Below are 18,403 nucleotides of genomic sequence, written 5' to 3' on the forward strand. Positions count from 1 at the left end.
GTCCAGTAGCCACTGGTGTTTCAACTACCATTTTGGCTAAGCCAGAGCAAATCTACATGACATGGTGGTTAAAATGGCAGTGATTGCTACTACCTTGTCTACACTAGAGCTCCCACCTTCCTTTCCTACCTCCCCTGGAGCTGAACAGATGTGAAAAAGTGCCTTTTGAGGAGGAAAGAGTGGAAGGTCATGAGAAACTAAAGAACTGCTGATCAGGGGAAATTCATGCTGGGCCTAAAGAGCTAGCTCATTTGATCTCAACTTCAGATGCCTGCTTTGTGGCTGTTTCCTGTAATCCAATCTGGATTTAACTACGGTTTTTAAAGTAAATCTCCCCTTCTGTTTTCCTCATGTCCAAATTCTCTTCCAGAATGTACTTGCTTCTTTTTTCGAACTCCTTGCTTGAGCAGTCCAATACATTCACAAAGAGATGTGATTAGGGTGGACTATTGCAGTCTCTGCAATCCAAGATCTGACATGGCCCAGACTCCAAGGTCTGTGTCACGCCACATCCCTGAGGATCACCCCTCACCAGATGTCAGAGAGCTTCCCCTAGTCCACTCTTATCTACTCCCACTCTTGCATCTGGCCATTATAGAGACAATGCAGATAGACAGACTATGTTGTCCTTAAAAAGTATTGTGATTACAAGAGCTTAGCTTTAGTTCTTTCCCATTGTTTACATGTATCTCTTCCCCTTTCCTGTCTACCACAATCCATTGTCTTTACTTACATTGTAAACTCTTTGGGGGCAGGGACCACAGCACTAGTGCAGCAGAGTTCAAGTTCATGACTAGGGCTCCTGGGAGCTACAAGTAAATAATATCTCTCATAGATGTTCATCTTCTCAGAGCAGGGGCCTGGTCTTCTAAGTGTATAATGCCTTGCCCACCAATGGCCCTTAATGGTGATTTTTGTGCTGTATATTACACTGACCTCTCTGGCACTTGCCCTTTGGGGTCAGAGTGACACACTTTGTCAATTACCTGGCATATCAGGATCCGCAACAAGCAGTGGTCAAAGAGATCAGCTACACCTCCTCCTTGTAGCATGTTCTGATGGGGGGTGGTCACTATTATTATATATGAAATAAAAATAAATATTTACCTACTAAATTTCTCACTGGCTTAGGGGTTGATGGAGAGAAGCAAAAATCCTCCTCTCCAGTTCACTTACACTGTGTAAGTTACCACACTGATATGCACAATATTCATATCTAGAATGATAGATAGATGATCGATTCCCTTGTAGGGGAACAAGACCAGTAATGAACTAAATCAGCGGTCGCCATTTTTTTCCGTACCCTTTCACCATGTCACAAGTTACAGGTCCCATTTCCAAGGAAAGGGAGTGTGGTCACCACTTCCCCGAATCCATTAACTAGATCTACCTCCACCTCAGCGACAGGCACTTAAAAGTCTGGGCAGATAGTTCTGCTTATATAGCTGAACAGTAGCTGCTGCTAGTGGGGAGTGGGACAGCTAATGCTAAAGGGCTTTTAAAAAATGTCTTCAAAGCTTTGATTCAGAGCAGTTTTCATGCTAATTGCTGCACACTGCCTCTGGGGGGCATGTCTGGGTACTGCAACAGGGCTTGCTCAGAAAGCTATACCCCAACTGGCCTCAGTGGCTGTGGCAGGGGTGGACATTTTGTTCCGCTGACAAGGGCTGCACTGGCAACTTGCCTGCAGCCGGAGGGTTGGTATTTAACTTGCAGGAAAATGGAGCACAGGGCAGCTATCTCCATCTTTTCCATGGAAGCGAGGCCTGTGGAGGCTGAAGATCCTGCAGGCTTACAGAGCTCTGAGCTGGGGCTTGATTGTAGGCCGCCTTTCCACACTAAAGATGAGCACACCTCTAGAAACCCACAGGCCACGCTTTGGCTAGTTCTGCTATACTGGGCTTTGGCATTACATCCTCACAAGCTCTCCCCACTTGCCCAGCTATCTCCTTGTCGCTGCCTCAGCAGGTTCCTGTTGCACCTGGCAGTAACTTACTTTGCCACATACAGATACAAGGAGCGGAGGCAGCTGCTTGTTCCACCTGGAGCAGAGTGGAGAGCACTCTCTTACCAGCATCTCACCCAACAGCTGTGAGTTTATGGAAACAGAATGCTTTGCAGCCAGGGACTTTTGTTTAACACCTTCTCCTCAAACACACCCTTTCATTTTCAGCATTAATTGTAACGTAAAGATTTACTCCTGGAGTCTGCTAATATTTTTAAAGCAGAACTATGCAGCACTATCAGCAAGGGATCCTTTACAACATACAGTTTCAGTTTCCCCCTTCTATCAGAGAAAAGGCTTTTTTCTTCCTACTGTATTTTATACTGGTGACTCCCCTCTTTGCTGGAGGACCTTGGAAAGCTCTGTGAAGGACAGCATATAAGATAGTAACCGGAGCTGCAGCTTTCCCCTTCCCAAAGCAAGCAGCCAGGGATGCTTAGCCTTAGATTCAGATTTCTGGATGATTGAATAAATTAGCACTTTATTGTATCTGAAAAGCACCCTGATTAGAGGCCCAGGCTTCCAGTGTGACTCTTGCACCAATTTCCCCCAACCAGTTGGATTTTGCCATCAGAATCTGAGATTCACAGAGAGCAACAGCATTATGTTTCATAAGCCTGTCACTAGTTTAGGCTACAGCAGGTCTTAGGACACTCATTACCTCACATACTTTCTCCATCCCTCACTGTGCAGGGAAGGGGGGGAGGGGTAGTACAGCCCTCCCACCGAGTTGTTTCACACTAATAATAAACAGCAGTTTGAAGAAGTCTGTAGCATATTCAAGCCACATGTTAACAACCAAATTCATTCACACATCCAGAGCGTGATTTCCTATGTGTGTGTGAATGAAGGGGGATAATAGGCCAACATTCTCTTCCACGCTGAGTTTTCAGTATAGTTATTACAGTTCCTGCTGCCCACTTGTATTATCAATATCAGCTGTACAATCAAACCACTACAAGCCACCTACACTCTTGGCATGGAAACCAGCATTTTCTGGGGAAAATGGGGGTGGGTGGGGGAGTATATAAATTGATCTACTATCTACGCATAAAGAATCATTCCTAGCATCAGGATGCTCATCACCTACAGTACATAATGCAATTTCTCTTCATAACCAAGCAGAACTATCATCATGGAGAATCAGGTACATCACCTGCAGTAGTATTTATAGTATGAAATTTCATCCAACTCTTTTAACCTGAGTGGACTGGTTGGAACCATCACTCGTTTGCTGTCTACATAACATAATAAAGAGTTCAAACCTGTGGGTTAGCATACTGGCCTTTTATCGCCAGTGAAAACCTAGTTTGAGTAACCAGTCAGTTGAGTTTGGTGGTCTCACCCTAGCAGATACTTATTTTAATCATAAAACTAGGGCCTGGTCTACCTAAAAATTAGATCACCTAGCTACATGGCTCAGGGCTGTGAAAAACTTCATACCCTGTACGACGTAGTTATGTTGACCTAACCCTTACCGCAGAGCGGTTGGGTTGATGGAAGAATTCTTCCATCAACCTAGCTGCTACCTCTCAAGGAGATTGGTTTAATACAGCGACAGACAACACCCTTCTGTTGCAGTACCAAGTGTAGACATACCCTGGTACATAGCAATGCAGTTGGAAGTCTGTATACAAGAGAGGGCTGGGACTGAAATAGCAGCGAGAGCACGAGATAAGGACTAAGGTGCATTGATAGAGTTGTGAAACTCAACCATACATAGTATTTTCCTCGTTTCAGTTAGTGCTATAAAGTGCCTGATCCAAAGATAATCAATTTTTAAATACAAAATTAAAAGATACCAGTTATCTAAATGATAATCCATACTGTAAGAGAGACTGAAGAGTTAATTGTTTTGTGAAACATTTTATTCTACACATTCAACCACACACAAAAAAAATTCAGCCTGACTTGGGCATTTCCCCTACTGCAAAAAAGGGTCAGAGAATAAAATTATGCTGAGTTCTTTTTGCACATGGCCTTTTTTGGATACAGGGGCCTGTTCTGATGCAAGGAAATTCTGTTTCTCAGTAACATGTGGGTGTCAAACATAAAGCCTTCAGATTTTAGGCTTATAGTGCAACCTTTTGAAACTAGAATCAGACTGACCACAAAACTTTCATCGAAAGGGCCTTAAGTGCAAACCACTGGATTGGGGTGGAAATGGCCCAGACTTTCAGCCTAATAAGGTGTGTCTGCGGCCTGGTATTTGGTGTTCAGTTTACAAACAGGCATCAGAATCCTGCTCCGAGAATGGAGTTTTGCCATGGACTTCAGTAGGAACAGGATCAGGTTCTAAATGAGTAACCATGCAGTTTGGCAAGGCTGTAATCCCAAGAGCAGATTTCCTCAGCAGGTAGGACTAATCATTAGCATCTCCACAGACTTGACAGTCTTTGCAAAAACTGTGTTAAAGCTGACCTATTTCCCTTAAAGGCACTTAAAACAGAGCCATCCAATGATCATCATTATCCTCCTCCCAGCCAGTATGAGCATCAGTGGAAAACGAGAAGGCTGCGCTGTGGCCCCTCACCCTCTCAATAAAACCAACTCATTACAGTAGTCTAGCTCTCCATCTGGCTTGCTGTCTCGACTTGGCTGTTGGGAGATTCTGCTGGACGAGGGGTAGACAAGTGTTCCAACTCGTAACGTCCGTTGTCAGCCACCTCCTTGGAGCTCAAGCATCCCTCCTCTCCTGCCAGCTTTTTACTCTTCTTATGCTCAATGATCTGCTGGAGCTGGTGCCCGGCGTAGTCTGGTTTGGCAGTTAGTGGATTAGCTGGCACAGTCATCCCAAGGATGTCTGATACCATGTAGGGTCGGAGCCAGCCCACCAGTGGGGTGCTGCCAGGGCTGTAGTGTGTTTGTTTGTGGTAGAAGAGGAGCCCATCTATCTGTAAGAGGCAGAGAGAGAGAGAGAGAGACAAGGAATGGACAGCATTTACATCAGGGGACAGAGGCATTTCAGGTGTAAGTATGCACATAGAGAGATCTGAAAGCAAATACATTTGACTTTGATGCTTCCCAGCTTCACTGATCTCTTTTCACTTTCAAGCTAAAACCACCAGACATTTTATTTGATTATTTCAGACAATGAGATAAACCAAGGAAGAGGAAAGTGGAAACCGAAGAGTTCCAATACTATCAGATTAGCGCCCCTTTTGATAGGAATACAGTTAAATGCTGAATGGGTCACGTCCATCAGATCATTAGAGAAACACAACAAATAGCTAGGCTAATGTCAGTTGATCAGCTAATATCAGTGGTTTTGGTTTGGTTGCTATGCTCCTGCACTGAAGAGACTCAGGCTGATTTTTAAGAAAGCAGCCTCACAGAAAGAACATTTCAGCATTTTTTGTATGTTTGTTTTGTTTTTAAATTAAGGAATAGGACACCTTGGAAGTGATTAGTCAGAGGCAGTGATGCCAACCATTCCTGATCTGTCTTCTGCTCCTGTTCCTTCAGCTTCCTCATGCTCAATAAATTCTTAATGAATCCCGGAGGTAATGAATGTCCTTATCTCCCACTCAAATCAATGGCAGTTAAGGGCCCTCTGTACTTGAAGGATCAGGCCCTAAGTCTTTTGCTACCACTGCAATTCAAGCACTGAAGCTGGCTGATGTTACCTTTTAGCCTCTTTTCCATTTAGATTTACCCTGCACACTAAGGATTTTCGATTATCCCTTCCACTGATTCCCATAGGTGCACTTGGTCAGATTAGACCTTACCTTGGGATTTCTTAATGTTTGGGGTGGGGGGGCTCCTTTTAGCAAAGCCGATTGAGCTCTAAAAGGCAATTTGTGTGTGAGCAAAGAGGCTGTGCAGAATAACTGGGGAAGAGAGAGGGTTACTTGGTTATCGATCACTGTGGGGGCTCTGGCAGAAAAATCCCATGGACAGGGGACTTCTGTGTTAATCAAACATGAACCAAAGCAATGAGATTCATATTCTGCTTGGGCAAAATCCCTGAATATTCCAACTGCAAACCCACACATGGGGGAAGTAAGGGATGACTCAGGAAAAGAGAGCTCCTGCCGTGACCACACTTTGCCATGCAGACACATGTAATACGTTCCAGATAACGCACAGCATGCTGTCAATAAGAGGCCATACTAGCCACCCAAAGTAGGAGAGTCTTTAAGTAACTTCGGGACTCTGCTAGGTAGGGACCCAGGGAAGCTCCTTCAGTTGCATTCCTTTTATTTCAAGATTGCAGCACATGGGGAGAGTCTCAATAAGCTGGGCCAAGAATCAGACAGATCGAGACAAGTCATGTCCTCTCAAGAGTATTTTCTGTAAATTATTTCAGTTTCTATTTTCATTCCAGCCAATTTAATTTGCTGTCTGTCGCTACACTGAATCACTGTCCTGACGCCAGCCAATTCAGAAAGAAGGTTAATGTTACTGTTTGCACAAGACTGAACTTGATAGGAAACTGGGAAGAAGGGACTTTTATTTTTTTGTGGCCAACACTTTCAAACTTGAGTGCCTCAAGTTAGGTTCAGACTTTGACACCTAAGTAAAAGAAGTTTGTGATTTTCCAAACGGCCGAGTTCCTGCAGCTCCAATTGACTTCAACAGGATTTTCAATTACTTCCATCAGATTTGTGCAGGCTCAGCATCTCTGAAAAACAGACTCATAAATCACTTTTATTTAAGAGGCCAGTGGACTGATCGAAAGCCCATTGAAATCAACAGAAAGACTCCCACTGACCTCACTGGGCTTTGGATCAGGCCCTAAATTTGGGGTCAGAAGCTTCACTTCAGGGACAGAGGTTTGAAAAATTTGGCTAAACTCACTGCCACCACATTCAAGAAATCATTCAAATAACATGAGCGCTATACGCTCCTCCATAATTAACGAATGGGGAAAATTCACCTTTGCTTTCTTGAAGCAGCCAAACATAGCAAATTAATTTGGTTTTCACAGGATGCAGTCCATAAGAAGGCTTGGTCCACCTGTAGCCCTTATGCAAGTTTTAATTATTTTTGTCCCATGGATGGTAGCCACGCTACATTACAGGGACTTCATGAGCTCCCTCTGGTGGCAAATTTAACATAGTCGTTCATTCAGTTTTCTTTAGTGAATGCTTGGTGACCTATTTCTGTGTCAGTACTGGCTTAGGAAGAGAACTCAGAGCTACAGTTAGAGCCAAATTAGACAAGAGTCAGCTTGATGACCCAGCATGTTGATGCACTAGCCTTTCACGGCTGGAAACCTGGGGGAAAATTGTGACTGGGGTACATGAGAGAGTTTGATAGACTCAATTTCCCTCTCTGGATTTATTGAGAATTTCAGTGTCTTCCTGGTACTTTCTACTCCCCCTTCGGTGGGGTTACATTCTACAGCTCTTTTCCAGGGGGAGATGTCTAAAGGCAGAATTAAGCTTTCTGGCCAAAAATGTCCCTGAGGCTGCCAGCTTCTTCAAGTTTCAGCAGTCAAGAGAGCCTACTGGCTGAAGAATCATAAAGGCTTAATAGATGTTCTGTGCATTCTGCTCTTTGCTTAGTACAATTCCAGCACAAGACCTGGCACTGCCATTCAGAGGACTCAGACTTGCTGACCAAATCTGATGACTATCTTTGCCTTAACAAGAAGGCATCAGACAGTCAATTGTTACCAGCAAATCTAGCATTTGCTTGTCTGTATGTTTCAGTCTGCATTTGTTGTAATTGCTTACATGGGCCTAGAGAGCTCAAGAGTTCTCACTTGAGAGTCAGTGAGGCATTTGGCTTGGGGTACTTGAGAAGAGCGGCTGTCTCCCTATCTATCTAGGTTCATATATGGTCACCATCACTGTAGCATCTAAACATCTCAGACACAGGTGAATCTGTCCTCACCACACGAGGCAGGGAAGTAGGGTTATCCCCGATTACAGATGGAGAAAAGATGCAGATGGATTAAGTGAATCGTCCAAGGTCATACACGGTCTCTGTGGCAGAAGTGGGAAATGACTGCAGTCTCCTGAGTCTCAGTCTAGTGCTTTAAACACGAGACCATCCTTTACTGTTGGTCCATTGTATGGGAACCAGGCTGCAGCTGAGTTGGCTTCCAGCATATCTGCAGAAGCCACAATTCCCAAGTAAAATTAGACATGCTGCCCCAAATGCAGCTTCTCTTCTTACAAAACATCCTTAAAGCCATCCCCCCAAACCCCTATACAACACATAGCTCCGTTGTCACTGAGCCATAGCATGGTCCCAAGTTCCCAGTCCCTCCACCGAAGTCAGAAACCCCTCTTACCTCAAAGGGGAAGTCCATGGCCAGCACCTTGCATAGGCTCTCTGGAGTGCAGGGGAAACTCTGCAGGCCCACAAATTTAAACTGAAAGAGTAAGAGAAAATTAGAGCAGTTCGTGCATTCTCTTCCACTGGCCATCTAAGTGTTGCAAAGCTTTGGGTTCTGGAGATAAAGCGACAGGACTTAATTGTTCAGAGGTGCCGATTACCTGCAGTTCAAGTCAATGGCACATGCAGGTGCCCACCACTTCTGAAAACCAGCCCAATGATCTTTTTGTTACTCCTGTTTCAGCATGAGCACAAGTAGCATCTCTTGAATGTCGATGAACATATTCGCCACTGACATAAGATGCGTATCCAGTGAAATCAACAGAGATGTGCCCACTTACGCCTGCAGTGAGTTTAGCCCCAAATCGCTCTTTCGGAGCATATCACTGATCGTACAACCAGCTCCGCCTGGTTGACGGTTACTAGTTTCATAGCCCCACAGGGGTGCATGGCACCATATAAATCAGACTCCCGGCTCTGAAGAGCTTACAATCTATGGGTTCAATCCTAGAAAGACTTACTACCGGGTACAATACTTCCCACTGAGAAACCCTACTGAAGTGAATTACTCGTGGTGGTGAGCACTACACCTCGTAGCAAGTGTTTATAGGAACAAGCTCCATGTTTCTGTTTGCTCAGCAGAGACCTGGGCTGGCAGAGGGTTTGGGGTTTTTTTAACCTCCTTTAGACCATGGCTCACAAATGCAGCAGAACCACTTTAATAGAACAGGGTACAAATCTTCTGTCAACAAGGTGCTTAACCACATGCCTAACTTTAAACTCATGAGTAGCCCTCTGGATTTCAAGAGTGAGAGTATTCAGGAACAACTGTTCAAAATAACAGCTCAGTGATCAGGGGCCTTTGATATGTTGTCATCATCTCTCATTGGAGTCAGTGAAAGTTGAGGGCACTCTGTACTGCACAAAAACTGGCTTCATCACAGCCTCAGTCCCTTCGACTTCATGCATTCAGCGCAGCTCAGTAAAGGAAGGGCTGGTGCTTTATGAATCTCTGGTTCTGCCTCAAACTCAACCTCTCAGACAGAAAGCAAGTTGTTGAGAGCAGGTGAGGCTCTCTGCTAACACCAAAAGAGGATTCCTATCGGAGAGGAAATGCGCACTAATGCTGTCCCCGGGGAAACCTTGCTGGTTTTCCTTTACATCTGCATTTCAGTCAGGGAGACTAAAAGTGTCGTTGCAGTCAGTTAATACCCTGCAGCCCAGATCTCCTCCAGCACTTAGGGTGGAAAGTCCAGGTTTAGTGTTTTTAAAATGTTCTGTTTATATCCTGAATGTGTATCTCATTTCATCAGAAGAACATTTCAGTGACCGAGTAGTGACATGTGGAGGATCAAACCAACAAACATACCAAAACACAGCCCATTCTGAATAGGAGAGTTAAACCCACACTCTCCTTGTGCTCTGGATACAAAGGACTTACTGGATTAATTCTGCTTTTCTCTGCCAGCCCTTCCTCCTCTTGTATCTTAGAATGAAGCCAATAGAATCGGAAATCTGTCTGGAGAAGGGAGAAGACACACAGGGTAGTGATCATCCATCCCAAACACTAGGGAGTCTACTATGGTGCCTCACGGCATCCACCTACTGCAGATTCCACTGAATCCCTGATATCTGACACGGTTCAGAGAACGAACAATACAATGAGGCTCCCTCCAGTAAGGAGGGGGGTTGAATGCACTGGCTAGGGTGAGGAAAGGTCCAGTACCTGACAGTCATAAACAGGATGCCCCCTCCAACACATCACATCAAGGATGTAGTACGTCTGGTTCACTTCGCTGTAGATACAGTCCAAGATCGTGTAGTCTGTACATACAAACACAGGTGATCCATGCATGGAGTGTTACAGACTCAGGACTACATACTACAGCTCTGACACTATCGGACTTTTACTACGGCTTGGGCTTGAAGAACTCTGCCCAACGCAGCAAAATATGCAGAGCAATCTTCGCTCCCATTCCAGCTTTGGAAGCTACTGCAATCGAATCCAGCACTGACCTAGCTCATAGGGGCACAGGAAAGACACCATTCTGCTGACTGGAGTCAGGGAACATGCAGGGCAGACTGCTAGGCAGAGGAACCAAACTGTAATGAGGAAGCTATGGATCCACTGGAAAAGACTTCCATGCATTCACAACCCCTCTTAAATAACAGGATCAATGCAGCTTCGTGTAATATTAGGAAGGGCAAGTTACGGGGACGGACACACACTTTACCCATGGGAATACTAGACAGCCTACCAGTGCAGAGGGACTTGTGTTAACACAGAGACAGCTCTGGCTTTTAAGTGGGAAAAGGATATGGAGGTTGTGAGCCTGAGTTCAACCATGTCACACTTCTCCCAGAGAAACTGATCTCAAAATAGTGAAAAAATACCCAAAATATTCCCCTTACATCTCACATCATGATGTAAATGGATAGACACGGAGGCTGGGTTACCCTCTAGCCACAAGGAAAGCCTAGTCCTGCTGGGGCAGCTCATGACTTAATACACACAGAGAAGCAGGCCAGGTCTCTCATACAGATTTTGAAGGCCTCTTCAAATCATTACCTTTCCCAGTTGCCGAATTGCGCCTGTTTCCCCCTGGCAAGAGGGAGGGGAACCTGTTGACACAAAATCCACTCTTGGTGTAAGCTGCAGTGGAGCCCTGCAGGGAAATGGAGAAAGTCAAAACTGCCCCTGCTGCTGTTACACTGCAAGCCACGGGTCTGACTGTACTCAAGGCTTTAAAACACAGATCCAGGTACAACCCCAGACCTGTTCCATGTACCTTACAAGACGGGACTGTATTTTAACAACATCTGGGGACCACTGTATTGAAACCAGGCCCCACAGCATAGCTGATTTTAGATATACCTCCACCGACATCAGTAGCAAAACTTCCCTAGGAGCAGGATCGGGCTTTTTGCAGCATTGGCAGGAAGATGACTACCAGAATTCATGGACAAATATCTGATTTTATTAGGATGGACGGACGGGCGCACATGTGCACGCACACAGAGTTCCACTACTGTGCTTTGTGTGGTTGATATACACTATGATCTCTTACCCTGGATGCCACAATCAGTGCCCTTTTCCCCATGGGACACATCACCAGGATCCATTCTTGTTCCAGATCTGGAGGGACATCAATCAGCCACTCGGATAGCATTAGCTGTAGGGTTACATAACAACACTGTTCATGACGACACTTGGGAACTGAACAAATACTTAGAGGTCAAGAAACACAAATAATGGCCCTGCTTTCTCCAATTAGGCCTAGAACTGCATCAGTGACTTATAGTTCACAGCCCCATGCATCTAAATGGACACTTACGTGGCTATCCGACCTCTTTTTAATAGCACTGAACAGTCCCATAAGGAATGACAGAAGGTCTCACAGTGAATTGAAAGCTGTGGGTGTCAGTCAGTTAAAACATTTATAAGAGTGGATTTATAACAGGGGTAAGGAAATGTGTTGCTACTTTGGGAAACACTTTCACTCTACCTTACTTACCATCCCTACTAAAATTTCACCATTGGATTGGGCATCCACCCACACATACTTACCCTTGCGGTTTTCATTCACACACACCTCCCCCAACCCTGCAGTTCTGCCCTGACTGCAGATGAGCTTTCACCTGTTGCCCATAAGCGCTGTGCACGAATGTACGCAGTGCTCACCCCTGCATGCAGACCACACTCACCCCATACGTGCACTTTCCCACACAGACACATGCGCACACTTATTCCCAGTAGCAGGCCCATCGTTTCCCTGTGCTATGTATCCCTGCTCACTTGGTTAGCATAGCGTTTTGGCAACTTCTTGCCCACGTCAACGTCCATATCCTCATTGCCTGCATCTTCACCTTCCTCCTCCTCCTCAGCTCCAGTCCAGTCATCCTCTGCCAGTCTCCTGGCATGGTTCACATAGTCCAATCGCTTACTGCAGGAGAGAACAGAGAAACGCATTTCCCTCTTTGAAAGGAGACATGGCCATTTCCACCCTCCCACGCACCCTGGAATGCTGCGTCTGGGTCCAGTGAGCAAGGCGCTGAATACATGCGCTTGTTAAGGGAATCATACAAGTAGCCAATCAGGATTCTCAGCTGTGCCCTTTGAGACCATCCGCACACGAGCCAGCCAGAATACCAGAACAACAACTGTTTTCTAACTTTAACAACAGACTGTGGGTTGTGGAGCTCCGACGTCTATCCCCCCCTACACAGCTCAGTGCCAGAGTTATTTGGCCTCTGCCTTAACATACCCAAAGCATGAGCAGAACACACAGTAATCGCACATCCTGTCACTGAGCATTCTTATTCTGGGAAGACACAGCTATAAGGAACCCAAGCGGGTCATCCTCAAAGCTGCACCTCAGAACATGTTCCCGACGGCACAGGGATGCCCCACTCTCCATATCTGCTCCGATTCCCACGCATGCTCTCCCCTTCCCTCCATGCAAACTGCCATATAGGCTACGCACTCGGACACGCCATGTGGAGTTATTCTTCTAGCTCCGTGGATTCTAAGCAACTATACATTCTCACAGCAGTACCAAGGGACCGTTCCTGACCCACTGGTACCAGCCTTCCCCCATCTCCCAGCCCAGCAGCTACACGTGATAGCACTAGTGCCACCCTTCGAACACGCCAACCCCTGGGTAAGTGCTGGAGGCACAACAAAGCCAGCCTTCACATTCACAGGGCACTACAGGGAGTAGATGCCACATAGCAAAACACCATGGATAAAACACCTGGCCTACAAGATCGGGGCAAACAGAGACAAGCCCCTAGAGTAGCTCTAAAAGGATCACCAGCCAAGGGGAAAATGCCATCAGTTATGGGACCCTTACGATTTCTGAAGTTCCAGAAGCCGCCGTCTCCTCTCTGCCTGCTCCAAGGAACTGTACTTGGACTTGTACTGTGCCAGTCGGGGGTGAGGGGCTGCTGGGCTGTTCAGGTCCTGAGACACTGCGAAGCTGGAAGCTAGTGCCTGGTTCAACTCCTCCATTTTACTACCTGGGAGAGAAAAAGCAAACTGAGTGGCATGTTAGGCAGAGTTCATTTCCTCCCGCCTGAGCAGCTTGGAACGGCTCCCCAGACCCTCAGCAGCCAAAGGAAGCAGAAAGAAGAACGGTTGGCTGGAGAGGAGGGAAAGAACATGGTGTTTTACAACCCAGCTGAAAGGACTGCAGGATGGGTTAGGAGAAGGGGGTGGGGATGGACAAACAGAACGAAGGGGAGCACAACACACAGATGGAGAGGGTGTAGCAGACAGAAGAGGAGAGCTGGCGATGGGGCCGGGAGAGATGGCAGGATAGTATTTAACTCTTCACATTGTCAAAGCAGTGTGCAAATATTAATTAACCCTCCCAGCCAGTCCAGCGAGGTAAGGAAATAGCATTCCCACGGCACAGGAAATTGTGGGGACAGAGGTTAAAGCCAACACTGTCAAGCACCTACATAAAGGTGAAGAGAGTTCAGAGGTTCTGAGCACCTGCCACTCTCATGGATCTCGATGGGAGACTATGTTTGGTACTCAGCCCCTCAGGACACCCGACCATTTAATTAGATGCTTCAGTATGGAGGACAATGGAAGTCTGGAAATGTGGGCTCAGGAGGTGCAGCTGGGAACAGAACCCAGGAGTCCCCATGCCCTGCCCACTAAACTGGACCATGCTGTGGCTCTATGGGGGAGAGGAGTGGAGAGATGAGGGGAGAGGTGGATCAGGGGGAATGGAGGAGGAGAGGGGAACAGGGAGTGGGGGATAGAGGTGGTGGGAGTGGAGGAGAGAAATGGGAACGGGGTAGGGAATGGAAAGGGGTAGTAGAGCAGGGAGGATGGGATCAGAGGAGGCGGGAGAGGTAGCAGGGAATGGAGGGGTGGGAGGAGGAGAACAGAGGTGGGGAAGGAGGGCGGTGGGTAGTGGGAAATGGAGGGGTGGAAGGAGGAGAAGGGGGGGTGGGATGGGGACAGTTGGGATGGGGATGAAGAGAGCGGGGGAGGGATGGGATCAGAGGAGGGGGTGGGTAGTGGGGAATGGAGGGACGGGAGGAGAGCAGGGGGAGGAGGGAGGGATGGGGATGGAGAGAGCGGGGGGATGGGATCAGAGGAGGGGATGGGTATGGGGAAAGGAGGGATGGGAGGAGAGCAGGGGGAGGAGGGAGGGAGGGAGGGAGGGGGATGGGGAGGAAGAGAGTGGAGGAGGGATGGGATCAGAGCAGGGGGTGGGTAGGGGCAAAGGAGGGATGAGAGGAGAGCAGGGGGAGGAGGGAGGGATGGGGAGATGGAGGAAGAGAGCGGGGGAGGGAGGGGATCAGAGCAGGGGGTGGGTAGGGGCAAAGGAGGGATGGGAGGGGGAGGAAGGAGAGAGGGGGAGGGAGGGGATCAGAGCAGGGGGTGGGTAGGGGCAAAGGAGGGATGAGAGGAGAGCAGGGGGGAGGAAGGAGGGATGGAGCGGGGGAGGGAGGGGATCAGAGCAGGGGGTGGGTAGGGGCAAAGGAGGGATGAGAGGAGAGCAGGGGGGAGGAAGGAGGGATGGAGCGGGGGAGGGAGGGGATCAGAGCAGGGGGTGGGTAGGGGCAAAGGAGGGATGGGAGGGGGAGGAAGGAGAGAGGGGGAGGGAGGGGATCAGAGCAGGGGGTGGGTAGGGGCAAAGGAGGGATGAGAGGAGAGCAGGGGGGAGGAAGGAGGGATGGAGCGGGGGAGGGAGGGGATCAGAGCAGGGGGTGGGTAGGGGCAAAGGAGGGATGAGAGGAGAGCAGGGGGGAGGAAGGAGGGATGGAGCGGGGGAGGGAGGGGATCAGAGCAGGGGGTGGGTAGGGGCAAAGGAGGGATGGGAGGGGGAGGAAGGAGAGAGGGGGAGGGAGGGGATCAGAGCAGGGGGTGGGTAGGGGCAAAGGAGGGATGAGAGGAGAGCAGGGGGGAGGAAGGAGGGATGGAGCGGGGGAGGGAGGGGATCAGAGCAGGGGGTGGGTAGGGGCAAAGGAGGGATGGGAGGGGGAGGAAGGAGAGAGGGGGAGGGAGGGGATCAGAGCAGGGGGTGGGTAGGGGCAAAGGAGGGATGAGAGGAGAGCAGGGGGGAGGAAGGAGGGATGGAGCGGGGGAGGGAGGGGATCAGAGCAGGGGGTGGGTAGGGGCAAAGGAGGGATGAGAGGAGAGCAGGGGGGAGGAAGGAGGGATGGAGCGGGGGAGGGAGGGGATCAGAGCAGGGGGTGGGTAGGGGCAAAGGAGGGATGGGAGGGGGAGGAAGGAGAGAGGGGGAGGGAGGGGATCAGAGCAGGGGGTGGGTAGGGGCAAAGGAGGAATGAGAGGAGAGCAGGGGGGAGGAAGGAGGGATGGAGCGGGGGAGGGAGGGGATCAGAGCAGGGGGTGGGTAGGGGCAAAGGAGGGATGGGAGGGGGAGGAAGGAGGGAGGGGGAGGGAGGGGATCAGAGCAGGGGGTGGGTAGGGGCAAAGGAGGGATGAGAGGAGAGCAGGGGGGAGGAAGGAGGGATGGAGCGGGGGAGGGAGGGGATCAGAGCAGGGGGTGGGTAGGGGCAAAGGAGGGATGGGAGGGGGAGGAAGGAGAGAGGGGGAGGGAGGGGATCAGAGCAGGGGGTGGGTAGGGGCAAAGGAGGGATGAGAGGAGAGCAGGGGGGAGGAAGGAGGGATGGAGCGGGGGAGGGAGGGGATCAGAGCAGGGGGTGGGTAGGGGCAAAGGAGGGATGGGAGGGGGAGGAAGGAGAGAGGGGGAGGGAGGGGATCAGAGCAGGGGGTGGGTAGGGGCAAAGGAGGGATGAGAGGAGAGCAGGGGGGAGGAAGGAGGGATGGAGCGGGGGAGGGAGGGGATCAGAGCAGGGGGTGGGTAGGGGCAAAGGAGGGATGAGAGGAGAGCAGGGGGGAGGAAGGAGGGATGGAGCGGGGGAGGGAGGGGATCAGAGCAGGGGGTGGGTAGGGGCAAAGGAGGGATGGGAGGGGGAGGAAGGAGAGAGGGGGAGGGAGGGGATCAGAGCAGGGGGTGGGTAGGGGCAAAGGAGGGATGAGAGGAGAGCAGGGGGGAGGAAGGAGGGATGGAGCGGGGGAGGGAGGGGATCAGAGCAGGGGGTGGGTAGGGGCAAAGGAGGGATGGGAGGGGGAGGAAGGAGAGAGGGGGAGGGAGGGGATCAGAGCAGGGGGTGGGTAGGGGCAAAGGAGGGATGAGAGGAGAGCAGGGGGGAGGAAGGAGGGATGGAGCGGGGGAGGGAGGGGATCAGAGCAGGGGGTGGGTAGGGGCAAAGGAGGGATGAGAGGAGAGCAGGGGGGAGGAAGGAGGGATGGAGCGGGGGAGGGAGGGGATCAGAGCAGGGGGTGGGTAGGGGCAAAGGAGGGATGGGAGGGGGAGGAAGGAGAGAGGGGGAGGGAGGGGATCAGAGCAGGGGGTGGGTAGGGGCAAAGGAGGAATGAGAGGAGAGCAGGGGGGAGGAAGGAGGGATGGAGCGGGGGAGGGAGGGGATCAGAGCAGGGGGTGGGTAGGGGCAAAGGAGGGATGGGAGGGGGAGGAAGGAGGGAGGGGGAGGGAGGGGATCAGAGCAGGGGGTGGGTAGGGGCAAAGGAGGGATGAGAGGAGAGCAGGGGGGAGGAAGGAGGGATGGAGCGGGGGAGGGAGGGGATCAGAGCAGGGGGTGGGTAGGGGCAAAGGAGGGATGGGAGGGGGAGGAAGGAGAGAGGGGGAGGGAGGGGATCAGAGCAGGGGGTGGGTAGGGGCAAAGGAGGGATGAGAGGAGAGCAGGGGGGAGGAAGGAGGGATGGAGCGGGGGAGGGAGGGGATCAGAGCAGGGGGTGGGTAGGGGCAAAGGAGGGATGAGAGGAGAGCAGGGGGGAGGAAGGAGGGATGGAGCGGGGGAGGGAGGGGATCAGAGCAGGGGGTGGGTAGGGGCAAAGGAGGGATGGGAGGGGGAGGAAGGAGAGAGGGGGAGGGAGGGGATCAGAGCAGGGGGTGGGTAGGGGCAAAGGAGGGATGAGAGGAGAGCAGGGGGGAGGAAGGAGGGATGGAGCGGGGGAGGGAGGGGATCAGAGCAGGGGGTGGGTAGGGGCAAAGGAGGGATGAGAGGAGAGCAGGGGGGAGGAAGGAGGGATGGAGCGGGGGAGGGAGGGGATCAGAGCAGGGGGTGGGTAGGGGCAAAGGAGGGATGGGAGGGGGAGGAAGGAGAGAGGGGGAGGGAGGGGATCAGAGCAGGGGGTGGGTAGGGGCAAAGGAGGGATGAGAGGAGAGCAGGGGGGAGGAAGGAGGGATGGAGCGGGGGAGGGAGGGGATCAGAGCAGGGGGTGGGTAGGGGCAAAGGAGGGATGGGAGGGGGAGGAAGGAGAGAGGGGGAGGGAGGGGATCAGAGCAGGGGGTGGGTAGGGGCAAAGGAGGGATGAGAGGAGAGCAGGGGGGAGGAAGGAGGGATGGAGCGGGGGAGGGAGGGGATCAGAGCAGGGGGTGGGTAGGGGCAAAGGAGGGATGAGAGGAGAGCAGGGGGGAGGAAGGAGGGATGGAGCGGGGGAGGGAGGGGATCAGAGCAGGGGGTGGGTAGGGGCAAAGGAGGGATGGGAGGGGGAGGAAGGAGAGAGGGGGAGGGAGGGGATCAGAGCAGGGGGTGGGTAGGGGCAAAGGAGGAATGAGAGGAGAGCAGGGGGGAGGAAGGAGGGATGGAGCGGGGGAGGGAGGGGATCAGAGCAGGGGGTGGGTAGGGGCAAAGGAGGGATGGGAGGGGGAGGAAGGAGAGAGGGGGAGGGAGGGGATCAGAGCAGGGGGTGGGTAGGGGCAAAGGAGGGATGAGAGGAGAGCAGGGGGGAGGAAGGAGGGATGGAGCGGGGGAGGGAGGGGATCAGAGCAGGGGGTTGGTAGGGGCAAAGCAGGGACGGGAGGAGAGCGGAGCGGGGAATGGAGGGCTGGGATCAGGGCCGGCCGGGGCGGGCGCAGGGCAGCAGAGCCCGGCCCGCCGCAGCTCGAAGCTCCGCTCACCGGGCCGCGCTCCAGCCGAGCCAAACCGCCGCCGCCGCCACGAGGCCGCCGAGGCTGGTTCCTGGCGGGGCCGAGCGGCCTCCTGCCCGGCGTGCCTGGCCCCGCCCCGCTGCCTGCGGAGCCTCCGCCGGGCCGCGGGGGA

The 18,403-nt window shown here is 51.3% G+C and overlaps 1 protein-coding gene across 2 annotated transcripts; it reads right to left on the reverse strand.

Annotated features, from left to right (window-relative positions):
• Positions 1-3,855: 3,855 nt before the first annotated feature.
• Positions 3,856-18,403, reverse strand: SNUPN (snurportin 1). Of its 2 annotated transcripts, none has more exons than XM_084642158.1 (9): positions 18,262-18,403; positions 13,147-13,312; positions 12,090-12,237; positions 11,362-11,466; positions 10,863-10,959; positions 10,020-10,117; positions 9,735-9,812; positions 8,250-8,330; positions 3,856-4,899 (listed from the first exon to the last, which is right to left on the reverse strand). In XM_084642158.1, the coding sequence occupies exons 2-9, from the start codon at positions 13,302-13,304 to the stop codon at positions 4,570-4,572; spliced, it is 1,095 nt and encodes a 364-aa protein (XP_084498284.1). In that variant the 5' UTR covers positions 13,305-13,312; positions 18,262-18,403; the 3' UTR covers positions 3,856-4,569. The 2 variants fall into 2 exon arrangements, with proteins under 2 accessions (XP_084498284.1, XP_084498283.1); XM_084642157.1 differs by lacking the exon at positions 18,262-18,403 and adding an exon at positions 13,791-14,137.

The sequence above is a fragment of the Lepidochelys olivacea genome (assembly GCF_965140295.1).
Source record: "Lepidochelys olivacea isolate rLepOli2 genome assembly, chromosome: 10".
Lineage (NCBI taxonomy): Eukaryota > Metazoa > Chordata > Testudines > Cheloniidae > Lepidochelys > Lepidochelys olivacea.